Below are 14,853 nucleotides of genomic sequence, written 5' to 3' on the forward strand. Positions count from 1 at the left end.
GGGCCGAGGCCGGGGGGCGGGGCCAAGGCCGAGGGGCGGGGGCCAGTGCGCAGGTGCCGCCGCGGCGCCGCGCATGCGGCCTTGGGGGCGCCGAGACCTCTGCCCGGAGGCAGCGCGGCGGCAGGTAGCGGCGGGGCGAGGGCGGGGTGGGCGGCTGGCCCCGCCGGGACCTGCGGCGCTGTGCTGGCCGGGTCCGCTGGCGTTTTCCGGCCCTCGCCGTGGCTGAGGCGGCCGTCCCTCGAGTCACCTTGCCGCGGCGGCGCTGAGCCGAGCCAGAGCCCCGCGGGGTCGGTGGGCTCTCGCTTCGACCGGGGCTTCCGCGTCCTGCGGCGCGGCCGCGGGCTGCTGAGGTGACGGCCGCGGGGCGCAGGCCGACTGTCTGCGGGCGGGCGGGGGGCTTGCCATCGCTCCGGTTCCTCGGCCGGGAAGCACGAACCTCGGCGGGCAGCAGCGGCCGAGCGTCCCCCGGCGCCGCCGTACCGCGGCCGAGGGGTTGGGGCGCGGCTCGGGGCGGCCCCGCTTCGTTGCCCGTTGCGTAACGCGCGGCGCTGGCGGGCGAGGCGCCGGTCGCGCCGCTCGTGAGCGCGCACGCGTGCCCGCGCGCTGCTCGGCTGCGCGTGAGTGCGTGGCCGCTGCCATGGTCGGCGGTCGCCGGTACCTGCCAGGAAGCATGGGGCTGGCCTCTCAAAGCGTAATTCTTCTCATTTTTCTGTTTTGCGTACGGGTTTTCGGTTTGGGGATGATTTTGGGTGGTGGTTTTTTTTTTTTCAGTTATTCCGTAGAGCGGTTCAGGTGCTCTTACGGTTGTATTTTAATTGAAATTTCTGATCTGGTGTTACCTTTTGCGGTTTATTTACCGATGTTGGCTTACTGTGCGTGGTTTCTGAAGATGGCAACATTAAGCATCAGTTGCCCTCTACCTTTTATTCCTTGATGCCTTTTCTCTTGAGGTGGTTGTGTTAATTTTACTGTTGTGGGAGGGAAAAGCAAAGTACAGGATTAAGGAAGCTTTGTTTAAAAACAAGATGCTTGAAATGACTATTGTGTCTTAGTTCTGGATCTCTGGTTTAATGCTTCTTTTCCTGCTTTGCAGTGTCTTTTGTCAGCTGTTGTCATCGCATCTGGTTGATGGAGACCAATTCAGATTTAGTATTAATAGCTGTGGAACTGTGAGCTTGGTTCCTCTAAACAGTTCTGGTTTGCAAGAATTTACATATGAGCTCACCTGAAGAATCTCTCTTGTTTTTTTAATAGTTTAAATACTTGCATAATTTATACGTTAAAACACGTAGGATAGAGAAAATACACTCATATTGCATAAAGAGAGGAGACGCAGTAGTGGAGTGAACAGGCTCACAATATTCAAGATGTCTCAATAGCCTTGTGAGGTGTAAACAGAAGAGGGTGTCACCCCAAAGGGTGAGGTTTAGGTTGAGAAGGTGCTGAACAGGATGGTAAAGGCCTTCACTCGAAGCCTTTTCAGTGAAGCTGGTGAGGGGACACTCGAGACTACTTGGTGGTCAGCTCTGTTGCCATTTGTCTTTCTAAAGCCCGTGCCCCTCTGTGCAGGGAGGTAGAAAGTTTTGAGAGTCATGTTGGAAAGGCAAGAAAGAGGTAGGGGTGTGGCATGTTTTCAAAAACTGGGGTGGGGTGTTGTCTAAGCTCTTGCTGTTGTTTGATGTAAGATCTCCGTGTAATTTGAAAGTTAGACTCATGTCTTCTAAACGCTGAATAGGTCAGTCCCAACCCCCAAAACATGTTGTGGCTCACTGCCAGTCATTGCCAAACTTCTAGTTGAAAATGAGTTACATGGTTTGGAGTCCAGCTGCAAACCCGTATGATTATGGAGTGTTGCTGTCATGTTTCCAACAGCTGGACAGTTCCTTGAAAGCCTGCTGTGACTAAAGAGCATTTAAAGGAAAAAAAAAAAAAACCAAACCAAAAAAACACCTGCTTGTGTGTTGTGTGAGTTCTTATGCAGGGAGTTATCTTTCATCCTGGATTTTGCTGGAAAAAAATATGGGTTTTTTTTCAAACTTCAAGAGCATGTTAGGTAGTTACTGCATATGTAGAGTATCACCATGATAAAACGTCCAAGTGTCTGCCTTGCTCAAGAAACTAAGTTACTAAGCTTTTGCAATCAGCAAGTTGAACTATTTTGACAAATTATTAAAAAAATCAAATCGAACCAAACCTGAACACAACCCAGAAAAAACAAAACCAAAAAACCCCAAACCACAAATCTGAAGTATGAGTTGGAACTTTTGAATTGAGATTTGTTTGAAAAAACAACATTTTAAAAGAAAGATATTCTTTGCTCTGTAGCTGTGTTGCTAAAACTATTTTAATAAACTATGCCCTCATAAAAGTGCACATTCTGTTTCTCTTTTGTCATTTTAATGATTTGCTGATTGTAATTTTTCCCTCCGTGTCTGACAGGTAAGAAGGTCTTTTTACATAGTAATTTTGAGAAGTACCTGCTTTACATACTAATCTTCAGATAAGGAACCCGTAGTCACGTCCAGCTATTTTAGATCCTCTAAACCCACAGATATATATTCATAAAATCACAGAATATCTCAAGTTGGAAGGGTCCCATAAGGATCGTTGAGTCCATGTATTGATACATAGTGCAGGTTAGTTACTAAGTCACTGAACACAGGGTGTTTGTCTACTATGTGATGTAAATTACCTGAGCACTTCATTTTAGGAAAGGGCTAGCTATCTGAAAACAGGACTTAATTGCTTAATACAGACACTGTTGCTCTTGTGACAGAGGGACTGAGTACACCAGTAAGCAACTAAAAATGGTGGAAGAGAAATGATACTTCAGGGATTTTAGAAGTTTTGCTTGCATTACTGCTATTTTAGATCGGATCGGTCTTCCAGTATGGTATAAGTAACAAATGGGGGATCAGGGATTTCTGGTGTCAGGTGTTGCGGAAAAGAATTATCAACGGAAGCATCAGCTGTAGGAGGGATTAAGTGGCAAAGAGTTACCCTTAAAATCAAACAAAAGCATCATCTTTGATAGCTTTTCTTTTCTGGAGCAGGTGTGCCTTTACATTTATGCAAGCTTATTATAGAAGGAGAATTTTCCACTGGGGAAGCGTTTTCCTACTTCTTTTATTGTGGGTTTTCTGATGCAAAATCACTAAATTGCGGCAACTAACATTAAATATGTCACGTAAGCTGTAATATCACATGCCTATCCTTTTGAGTTTTGTCCTTCAAAGTAGTTGTAAGAGTTATCTGTATTAGAAAATTGACTTTTTTTTGCTGTGTATACACAGTGAAGAAATAAATACTCACTAGTAGCAACTGGACAGCGTACAGAGATCTCTTTTTGTATTTTACAAATCTCTGAAAAAACTTTCCAAGAAGTCGCAAGTGCCTGTGGAAGTCAGATCTTTTCCTTTGGGATTGTTCAGTGGTGACATGGCTTCACCACTTTGGGTCCCTTTCAGAAAGGGTCCTGTCACAAAAGCAATGGTTGCTTGTTATTGAAACAGCAATAAGGCTCCTGTGAGCTCTTTTTGCAGTGTAAGGATGAGAGGCCTACATAGGTAGTTGAATGTAATACTGTTCCTGGGGTTTAGTGATTCCAGGTAATGGATGGGCTTTCACAGCTTCTTTGAATTGAAGTTTGTTTCTGACAAAGCAAGGATGACTTTCAGGAATGTTCTTCAGAAGTCTTGCAGTTCTGTATTGGTGAAGTATGCAGTCATAAACATAAACACTTATAAATTCTTTGGGTGTAGTTTAGGTATTATGCCAAATCTCTCTAAGATTCTTACAGTTTCCAATGTGTTTCAGACCCAATGGCTGTCCCACCATCATACAGTGACTTGGGAAAGTCTGCCAGGGATGTATTCAACAAGGGATATGGTAAGTAACCTGACTGAGGCCATGAGAACATTAGTACCCCAAAGATCCTCTAAATACCTTGTGGTAGGAATTCAGGAGAGGCCCGGAGCATCTCGCCCCTTCTGAATTTGAACTTTAGACACATATCATGAAAATGCTGCAGTAGGCAGAGAGTTAGAGGGGAAAGTTACAAGTTTGACCTTAAGATGCATTCCAGAACAGTCTCTGGAGAATCCTGTTTTTTTTACCTTCCCATTCTTTTACGTAGAGGTGCTAAATCAGTTAAATGCATGTAGATTGCTATAGGAGACCGTATGTGGCAACAAATAGGTTCCTGTGGTAGAATGATCTTTTATGTTAATCAGGATAGCCTGTTGTCATAGCTGTAGTGGAAATAATTTCACAATATTTGCATTCCTCTTCAAAGAATTTAAATGGAGAAATTCTGATATTAGTCCCTCTTCTGAGAGCAGTACTAGAAGTTTTGACATTTTTTATCTAGTTTTAGAAGTGTGTAGTAGTTTGCATTTGAATCTCAAATCCATATGCTACATAAAATGAAAAAGCATCCTGATCTGGTCTGCCCTGTCAGTTCAGGCTTGCTAAAATTCAAATCAAGTTCCCAGTTTTAGTGTCAGCAGTTTCAGGCTTTTCTGCTCTTTACAAGGGCCAGGTATTTCCCTAGATTTGTAGCAGAACAGAAAGAAAAGGAAGAAAGCAATAGTATTTGTGTACACCACTCGTTGAAGTAAGTTTAAGCATTTTTCTCAGGGAAGGGGAAAAGAAAAATTCCTGCCCTGCAATCAGAAATATAGAATTAAATCGAGTAAATCAGAAGGAATGTAACTGTATTGATAGGTCCCAGACTGTAGGCAGCTACCAAAGGTGGAGATGCTTGATGATGGGTGACTGTTAATGAGTGTAATTTATGAGGCCACCCACTCTGAATTGTCAAAATACCTTCAGTCATTCCTCAGTAAGATTAATAACTGTTGAAACATGAAAATAGGCTGTTTCAGGTCAGTGTACCCTACCTGCTGTACTTTGGGTGTGTTGGAAGTAAGCCTTGCTTGTGTATTGCAGTGAAACAGATGCTGCGTTCTCTTCTATTTTCAGGATTTGGAATGGTCAAGTTAGAGTTGAAGACCAAGTCTTCCAGTGGGGTGGTAAGTACTGCGGGCTTTCAACATCACCAGCATTGCAATGGAAGGACAAATTCCTAAACTGGTTGGTGGTAATAACTTGATAGCAGGTGTTGCTTCTGTCTTTCAGTTCTCATTTTAAAACCCATAGCTGACTGAGGTACTTACATAACAGCATGGAACTGATGTAGCGGTACTTCTTTTCCTGCAACTTACAAGAATTTTCACACATTTTGTGGTGGATGGGTGGCTTTCCTCCCCATTTCTATTGCCATATCCCAAATATAAGAGTTTCTTCTCCCTAAGTAACTCTCATTTCTGCTTATGAACGCAACCGAGTTTCTCTGCTGTCGTTGGTTTTTACAGGATTTTGAGTCGACACTGACATTTTCTACAAAAGGCCAGGGAAAGCTGTAAGAGCCGCAGTCTAACCTAACTTCCTTTTCACTCATCTTTACTGTGTTACAATGCAAGACTTAATTAAAACTAGAGAGTCCTCCTTTATGTAGAATGTGAGAGCATTTTATAGACATTAATTAAGCGTCAGCACTTCAGGTAACTAGAAAATACTATGATCCCCACTGTAATGATGCAGCAGTGGAGCTTCCTCATGATTTCACAGGAGGGCTGGCAAAACCAGGAATGGATTTCTATATTTTGGTCTGTAACCACAAGCATACAGTGTTTACTAGATAAGCTTATTCTTACATTGAGTCTCAGTTCTGTGTGTGCTGCCACTTGCTGTTCTGGTTGTGCTGCTTCTCAGCCTACTTCATAACCATATTTGCCTTAGCTCCCTCCTTATCGTCCATTCTTATGCAAATGGTCTAAGTCATTCCTTTTGTATTACTGTATTCTGTCTAATTGAGCTTTTGATGGATTGCTTACATTGTGCACCAGGAATGTGTAGGCACGAGGAACTATGGTCTCTACATTATGACTGCTACTGGTTACTGACATCTCGTATGTATAGTTTTTCTGGCTGGAAGTTTTTATTCTCAGATAATATGCTAATGGTTAGTTATTTTTCTTTTCCATGCAACTTTCATTGGACGTTTATCCAGCTGGTAAGAATAGTGACTGTTTTGGCATGTTGGCTCTTTATTGCTTTGTCTAGCAAGGTTTTCTGTGGTGCATACTGTCATTCATGAACTGTTCAATTGTGTGTAGTCATGTTATCATCCATGTCATGAAGTTTAACTGTGTCTGTAGCTCTTAATCTGCTGCATGATCCATGTATGTAAAGCCATTTGCAATCTTTGTCCAACAATCCACAATAAGAACACTGTAAAAACAGCAGGAGGGAAAACAAGAAGGGTACAGTATTGATATGGTTGTTTGTTGCTTCCGGTTTTGTGCTTGTTAGTGTTTCTGATGAGCATTCTGATGCGACAAAAGGAGGTTTTGGGGATGGAGATGAGGTTAGAAACAAAGTGTTGATATCTAATTTGTACTTCCGTACAAGCAGTACCTCTGATTGTTATGATAGCGAAATGTTTTGGGTGGGTTTCCTGTGGACTTAGAAAACAGCAATGGTATTGTCTACTGGTTATAAGTGTTCCACAGATTGCAAGTGGTCTGGCCTAGTCAGTGCATGGTGTTCCTGAAGATGCCAGCCACCATAAACTAGAAGGTCAGTGTGAAGCTGAGCTTGGCTGCTGATTCAGAGTGGAGTGTATGATGGAGCCGGAATGAGTTTGATTTTCAGCTACAACAAATTCAAGAAATGCTTCTATACCAGACAGTGTGATGAGACATCTCTAGTTTAGACAGTTAAATAGTGATGGCAGCAGATGCTGGCTGTGTGCCTTCTGCTTCCAGAATCATATCCAGTTCTGACACCTGGTAAAATCCTTTGGCTTTTGATTATATGACAGTGCAGGGTTTTTTTCCTTTTGCTGTGAGAAGAGCATTTTACAGTCTTTGCTTGATCTGAGAAACAAATCAAGCCTTTTTAATGTTTCCTGCCCTAAGATCAGAAGAAAGTTACTTCTGATGCAGGCTTGAGATGTTTTTACAGTGAATTTGTGCAAGTGACATGACAGCAGTCTGTAGCAATTATGTCTTAAAGGCTAGTCTAATGCACCTGACTTGCATCACCTGTTTGTTCTCTGGATAGATACGTTATAAAAAAAACCCCAACAAACCATAACGCTATGCTGTTGTAGTTTGTAGTAGTGTGTTAGCTTGTGTAAGTGTTGGCTCCCCCCTGCCCCACTACAGTGACCAAGGAGTGCACGTTACCAAGTGTGTTACCTGGCTGTACTTCCCCAGCACTTCAAAACTATTATTTTTTGCATAGTGTACAGTCTTTGTACACTCTGAAAAGTCCAGAATTGTGATAGCAATGTACACAGCACCCAGGAATACTGTCCTGGAATGAGAAGGATCTGGAAAGTGAGGGTTCCAAAGTGTGGATGTGTTGGCAATGGATACTGTCATCTCTTAAGCACTGTATCTTTCAATATTCAAACTTCAAAAGAGGTGTAACTTCGAAATGTAATGGCAGATTAATTATCTTTCTTCAGGGAAAATATTTGAGAGATGAGGACAACAAATGAAATCAGATGCTTCTTACAACCTAGCTTGTATGCCTTGAGCTTACTACTGCGGAAGTATGTCTACTTATTACTTTATACTCTGTTGTGTATGAAATACTGAGTAGGCTACCTCTGCGTTATTCCAGGAGGAGAGATGTTTGAGACTTCAAGTCCCCTAAATAACAGGAAGCTCTGATGTGTGGAGGACTGGCCAAACAGCATAGGACAGCATGTTACAAAATACATATCGTACAAAATTCAGAGTTGTTGGTTCAGTTACACTGGTCAGTGAATGACCAGCCTGATGAAGAGATGTCAAGGTGCCACTGGGGTCAGGTTATTTTCTGACACTGTGAAGGAGAAAAGGCCTGTGATTTTAAGGTGCCTTGCAAAGCAGTGACCTAGCTTCTAAAGTGTAGGTGTGCTGGCTGAGGTAGTGACAGAGGTTAGGTTGAGGGAGAAGGTACTAAAGTCATCTGATGCGTAGTATACGAAGAGTCTGAGTGGCAACAGTATAAAGGGTAAGGAGAACAACAGTGTTAGGGTGCAATAGTCAATGTGAAAAGCATAGATGGTCATTCTCCAGATGATATTTTCACCGCTGAAAGGTGGAAAAATTAAAAAAAAAAAAAAAATGAAAAAGAAGAAGCACAAGATGTTTGGAGAAATGAGAGAAATGTTTGGGGTTTTTTTTGCTATTTCTCTAGCAGCATAAGTTGGATGAAGGATAGCTTTTCTTAAGGCAGAGTGGATTTCCAGAAGGACTGTAATGGGTGCTATTTCATGCACAGTTGGGACTGTACTGGTAAAGATGATAAAGGGAATTAGAGGAGATTGTGAGGGAAAAATCTAAGGATAGAAGCAGCTTTGTATCCCAAGCATCTTTTTGTATCAGGGCATGGATCTACATGAAGGTACAGAGCAAATTGTGGAATACTGAAATAACAATTGCTACTCTGGAGCAGAAAAAAGACAGCAGGAAAAGATTTTTTTTGGTGTGGGGGAGGTTGGTGGACAAGTTAGGAAAAAAGTGCAGTAAAAATTGAAGGAGGGGGAGCAGGTCATTGAATCATGATACAAATGAAAGTGAAGATGTCAGGTCTTTGTGTAGTAGTGTTTTCCAACCTAAGCAAGTTCCAGGGTTATATCAGCACACCTTGATAAAAGAAATATCCAGAACAGAGATGCCAAAAGGAGTAGCATTTTGTGATGCAAAAATAATTCTTTTTGGTGGGGATAAGGAAGAGGAGGATGATTTTGAGGGCTCTGTCAGAACACGTAAGGGTAGCAAGTTGTGAGTGTCGGCACTTGACAAGTGGAAAAACCGAAAGTGATTAAATACCGGAGTGCTGAAACTTGTATTATGCTCTTGGCAGGAGTTCACTGCAACTGGTTCTTCCAACACAGACACAGGCAAAGCTTCAGGCAGTCTAGAGACCAAATATAAGATCAAAGACTATGGGCTTACATTCACCCAGAAGTGGAACACAGACAACACATTGGGAACAGAAGTTTCCATGGAGGATCAGGTAAGAGGAAGTAGGTACTCTGAAAATGTTTCTGCAACTGGTATGAGAAAGTATTGAATTGAGCAGAAGACACTGAAGACTGAAAGTTGCAGAAAACTTAATCTGGAGTACTAAAAGAAGTTATACATTTGAAGAACACACAGACTGAGAGAGAGAGCATCATGAATTTGCCAGGGGCGGGGTGGAGGGTGGAGGATATCTCGACAGCAATGTGCTGCTATATAATCATCCAAAGGTACAGAGTTACTGCAGTTACAGGCATGCAAAATTAGCTAGCTGTTGAATAAATATCACCATTATCTACTCCGAATAGGAGTTTTTAAAGCTGCACTCTAGCTATGTAGAACTCTCACTGCTGCAGTCAGGCAAGGAAAACAAAAGAGGGGTCTAGCATCTTTAAATGCTTTTATACATAAGGACTTAAGTTTGGCTGCCTTGATGTTGAATTTTCTAAGGCTGAAGAGGAAGATTAGTGTTTGCAGCTTGGCACTGCTTACAGAAAGGGTTGCTAGTGTACAGCACTCTCAAAACACACAATTGTTTTTCAAAGTAATAGCTTTATGCTTCTCACTTAATGCCTGAAGCATAAGGTAATGGTGCCACAAGTAGTAAAATTTCTGTGGTGCCCTCCACCATACATGGCCATCAGTTTTTGCAGTTACAGTTTTGCGCTTTTACGTGTGCTTTAAAATGGAAAATGCTGTCCAGCTCAAAACACAGGTGGGAAAGTTGAGGCAGGTACAGTTTGGCCTGTGAAGTAGTACTGTGTTTTAAAAGAATACCTCTCGATTCTGAGAGATTCTTCAGCAACTGCATGGGTTGGTGGAACTACAGGGAATAAGCAAACATGAACTGAACAGTTTTCTTCCTTTAACAGTTTCTCGATTTTCTTTTCATCAACACTGGATTTAAAATCTTCTTGTAATAACATATCTACAAAGCATGTGCTGTTGTAGGGCCTCATGGGAGAAAACCTCCAAATTTTAATCCCTCATCATACAGCATCTTCAGATTTTGTTGTAAAACATGTGGGAGACATTATGGTCATGTTTTGTCTTCGCTTTAGACAGGAAGTAGAGCTATAGTAGTGGAATATACAAGTCATGTTTCAGCAGAGTTCTGAGCAGATGTCTGTTTTTCTTTGCAGTTGGCTGAAGGATTGAAGGTGGCTCTTGACACTACATTTGTACCAAACACAGGGTAAGTATTTTCTGTTACCTTTATCTAAGGAGTGCTAAAATTTCCCGTAACTTTTAATTAGAAATGCTTATTCTGGTTATTGTGTAAATGCTCAAAATTTACTGTAGAATATTCTGCAGGCACTGTAGAATATTTTGAAGGCAGTGGATAATACACGGCTCAGGACAAGGTCTGCTGAAGATGACTCTTCAGCTTTTTGGCCATTGGTGAATTGGCTGTTTTGCAGTAGGTATTATACCTTCAAAACTCTCCCCTTAAACAGCTAGGTCTTCATGGTGTTGACAGACCTAGTGCTGTGAACTCAGTGTCTTAACACAAAGCAAAATAATTTTTTTCCTGATGTTTTTGGGCAGATGTCTATGCACAACTGAATGAGGAGGTAGAACTGTATAGGTATTATGTAGGTGGTCAAATAGCACTTTTTTTGTCTTTATCAATTATCATGTATTTAGTTTTGGTAGGCAGTACAGCAAGGGAGGGGTGTTTATGTCTGGATAATGCACAAAGCTTGAGATTGCTTTGTAAATAATGACTGGTATTTCTTTATTGTTGGGGAGAGCCTATCAGAAAAATCAGGGTTTGAAATCCTGCTTGGATGTAAGGAATTAGAAGCTAAGTCAAAAGTGAGACCCCAGACCTGGGTATGAGTGACAGGCAGCACAGTGTTCTGCTGTGTCTTCAGTGGGAGGGAAAGGAGTTTGGGGAGAGGATTAAGGAGGTGATGTGATAACGTTTTGTCTCAGTTAGGTTTGAACTGACAGCAAAAGGAGCACAACGATGCATTGGAGAGAGAGGAAAAGACTTCTCTAGAGGGACAAAAGGCTGACTAAAGTGGATGTCTGGAGGATGGGGAAATGCATTTCAGTCGAGGAGACTGGTATTCAGCAGTGAAGAAGGGAGGAAAGCAAGCACTGTACACAAAGGAACAATGTAGTGAACCAAACAGACAAAAAGTCACAGGACAGAAAGGCCAGCTATTGCTGCAGGATGTCATGAATGCTCCTGAAAGAAACTGATGATGCCATAATGCCTTGCACTCACTTGTGGAGAACAAAATTTGAAACCTGACAGGTTTTAGAATATTCAGCAGAAATGCCTTTGTTTTTTGCTGCTTGAGGATTCTAAGGAGTTTGAGATGGTGGAGGAAGAAGTGGCACCATGTAAATATGCATAATACCAGCATTACTTTTATTCCATGCCTTCTTCAGCAGCTGTTAAGTTTTGAGTAGGAATTACTGTAATTTAATTAACTGGCCTTAAAGGACATACATACATAAATAAAACTACATATAATATGTACTTGTGTACTACCAGGGATGAAATGGCGTTTTTCTCTCTGCAGGAAGAAGAGTGGAAAGTTGAAGACCTCCTACAAAAGAGAATATGTAAATCTAGGCTGCAACATAGACATTGATGTCTCTGGACCAACCATCTATGGCTGGGCCGTGTTGGGCTATGAAGGCTGGCTTGCTGGCTACCAGATGGCTTTTGATACAGCCAAGTCTAAGCTTTCACAAAATAACTTTGCCTTGGGATATAAGGCAGGAGACTTTCAGCTGCACACTAACGTGTAAGTATTGTCTGAGCCTAGAAAAACATCAGAGCAGCCAAACTAGATGAATAGTGAGCATCAAAGAAGTTCAGTGAACAGTGGGTGGATGGAAGCGGGGTATGCTGATTTGTTTCAAAATAATTTATATTCTGTGTTTTCATCTTCACTACAACTAAAGCAGGGGCAACTTTCCAACTCTTGGCTGTCTTTTTTGAGACCTTGTTTCAGGGTAATTTTGGGGTTTGTGTATATAAGACAGTGGTGTAAAGGCATTTCATAATTTGGAATTAAAATCTGTAAACTTCTTCTATTTTGATGCCAGATAAAAGAGCCTTCAGTTAAGCTACGGTACCTTACCCCGCTCCCCACCAGACAGAAAGCTTCTGGCTCAGAAATGCCCAAGGTGGAGGAGGGGTGCATGTTGCATTGTGCTTGAGTGTTTCCAGCTGTCGTTGCAGTGTAGTTCTAGTTTTGACATTCAGATGCTCTGAGAGTCTTTGAAGGCGGTATATTTCAAGAACTGCAGTGCAGTAACATTGTTTTGAGTCTCCTCTTTCCCATAACTGACTTAAGTCTCCTTCTGGATTTACCCCTTTATGAGTTATTGCAGGCTTGCTTTCTCAAGACAAGCAAGCACAATACAAACCTGGGTGGATTTATTTTTTTTTGTCAGAACCTCAAACTGTAGGTCTCAGCTGTTGGAAAGTCTTGTTCCATTCTGCATACAAAACATTTTGGGTAAAAAAAATGAGCAGGAGTCGTCTGCCAGCTCCAGCTAGGAAGTAGATGAGCATGGGTCCAGGGAAGTATTGGAGCTCTTCATTCGTTTTAAGAGACAATGATCAGATGATTGTGGGGAGGAGTTAGTCTAAAGAATTACTATTTATTAAACAAGGCAAGGCTTGACACACTTGCATCTATTACAAACAGGAACGATGGCACAGAGTTTGGTGGGTCTATTTATCAGAAGGTTAATAATAAGGTTGAGACATCAGTCAATCTTGCATGGACTGCTGGCAGTAACAACACACGGTTTGGTATTGCTACTAAGTATCAACTGGATGAGAAGACTTCCATTGTGGTAAGAATTTTGTTACAGGAACAAGTGTTTCAAGCTCCCTTAAATCGTGCAAATTTGTGGTGTGAAGTAGTTGCTTCAAATAGTTACTGAGCAAGTATGGTAGATGGCAGACTGTGGCTTCTGTTGTGGTTCAAGTTCAAACTGGGACTTCACAGGTCATACTTGTGAAACGACAGGGGGACAAAAAATGTAAAGCACCATTTTGTCCATGGCAAAATAGTCACTAGTTTGATTAACGTGCTTTGGAGCCTATGCAAAATGAGTTTTCAAAAGGTAATGAGAGGATGCAGTGTCCTTTTAATTCTCTAATTCTTATCTAATGCGTGATGTAGAATGGTACTACAGTAAAATGAGGGAAGTTCAGCTGAGCTTATGGCCTTCTCCTAACAAGCAGTTAACCCTTGAAAGTCAGCTGAGGTCCTGAGACAAGTGTTAGCAACACTTGCAAATTCTTGCAGAAACTTATGCGGGGGCCGGGGCGTGGGCACAGGGCAGGGAGGTCTCAAGAGAGAGGTTCACAAGACAAAACACATCCACGAAGCGACAGTGAATAACTATGCGTACATTCCAACACTAAGAACTGAAGTAGCAAGCATTTGTTGTGCTTCAAAAGAAGAATTTGTTCCAGGGCAATTTAGCCAAAATTAAAGATGGGAAATACTATTGTAAACAGCTGAAAACTTAGTAATGCAGAAAGGGTTTGCATATTCATATATTTATTGCTTATTTAAAAAAATAAAATAACTGCTAAGCAATTCATGAACAGGGGTCTGTGAACAAGACAGACTTCATTGGCTACTAAGGGGCTGTAGTAACTAGCCCTTCTAAAGGATATAAAAGAGATAATGCTAGGGGCAGTGAATGACAGTGGCATTTTATGTAGGCATAATGGGTCACAATTTGATGGAAAGATTGGAATTATTACTTGCGCCTGTTACAGCTTAAGTTGAAACTCTTGAGAAAAGGGAAAGATTAGAATACACCTCTGCTAGAGGTTAGTCTACAAGTAGCTGAAAAAGTTAATGCAGAAGCCACCTTCTCAGGGCACCGAGACAGGTCTGTCCAAATATTTATACAGAGCTTATAAATACTGTGATTTCTTTTTGTTCCTGTAGGCTAAAGTGAATAATGCCAGCCTGATTGGAATTGGTTACACTCATGCCCTCCGACCTGGTATGTAAGTCTAACTGGTAGCAGCAAATAGTATTAGTACTACACTGTGCATTATTTTACTGTCATCTCTATAACAGATTAGATAAACAGATCAGCTAGAAATCTTACATAGGCTCATAGATGTAAAGGATGTGCAAGTACAGAACCTCTATAGCAACTGACACAGCAGTGAGGCTCAGGTACTTGAGGGAGGGAATTGTACAGAGATGAGTATATGAAGGGTCTCATTATTTGCTTTTTCCTAGGTGTAAAGCTGACCCTCTCAGGCTTAATTGACGGCAAGAATTTCAGTGCTGGAGGTCACAAAATTGGGCTGGGATTTGAGCTGGAAGCTTAATGCAGCTTGAAGTAAAACAAGTAGTGCTACCAGCAGGTAGTGCTCTGAAAGGTGAAGAAGTGTAGTACCCAGTGTATTTCGGCCTTAATACTACTATAAAATTTCAAGAAGTGTGAACTTTCTGCTCTTCCAAAGAATCATTTTAACCCTACACTGAAGTCCAGAGAGCACGAGCATATCAAAAGAAGATACTTGAAGGCATGCATGGAAGTTTGTGATGTTTGTGCTACATTTCACTTCAGTTTCCCTTATTTTAAATCTGTTCCTAAAAAAAAAAAGAAAATCCCATCCCACCTCTCCTCAGTATTGTATTGCATCCTGCATGCCCTGTACTTTACAACCTTTTATAAAAGGTGGTCTCCGTGCTGTAGTGGAAATATGGGTTTACATCAGAATGAAATAAATTGGTCGTGGTTGGAACATAAAATGTTG

The 14,853-nt window shown here is 41.8% G+C and overlaps 1 protein-coding gene across 4 annotated transcripts; it reads left to right on the top strand.

Annotated features, from left to right (window-relative positions):
• Positions 1-27: 27 nt before the first annotated feature.
• On the top strand, positions 28-14,848 carry VDAC3 (voltage dependent anion channel 3). Of its 4 annotated transcripts, none has more exons than XM_055696331.1 (9): positions 28-124; positions 3,817-3,888; positions 4,984-5,033; positions 8,926-9,078; positions 10,226-10,278; positions 11,621-11,848; positions 12,761-12,911; positions 14,027-14,084; positions 14,330-14,848. In XM_055696331.1, exons 2-9 carry the CDS (start codon positions 3,822-3,824, stop codon positions 14,419-14,421), a joined length of 852 nt encoding a protein of 283 aa, XP_055552306.1. In that variant the 5' UTR covers positions 28-124; positions 3,817-3,821; the 3' UTR covers positions 14,422-14,848. The 4 variants fall into 4 exon arrangements, with proteins under 4 accessions (XP_055552306.1, XP_055552309.1, XP_055552307.1 ...); XM_055696334.1 differs by lacking the exon at positions 28-124 and adding an exon at positions 153-287; XM_055696332.1 differs by lacking the exon at positions 28-124 and adding an exon at positions 328-350.
• The last annotated feature ends 5 nt before the right edge of the window (positions 14,849-14,853 follow it).

This window comes from Falco cherrug, chromosome 18 (assembly GCF_023634085.1).
Source record: "Falco cherrug isolate bFalChe1 chromosome 18, bFalChe1.pri, whole genome shotgun sequence".
NCBI classification, from domain to species: domain Eukaryota; kingdom Metazoa; phylum Chordata; class Aves; order Falconiformes; family Falconidae; genus Falco; species Falco cherrug.

Coding starts and splice junctions, on each gene's coding strand:
- VDAC3 (XM_055696331.1), top strand. CDS start 3,822: ATGGCTGTCCCACCATCATACAGTGACTTGGGAAAGTCTGCCAGGGAT. Junction 3,889..4,983: donor TGTATTCAACAAGGGATATG/GTAAGTAACCTG, acceptor TTCTATTTTCAG/GATTTGGAATGGTCAAGTTA. Junction 9,079..10,225: donor AAGTTTCCATGGAGGATCAG/GTAAGAGGAAGT, acceptor TTTTCTTTGCAG/TTGGCTGAAGGATTGAAGGT.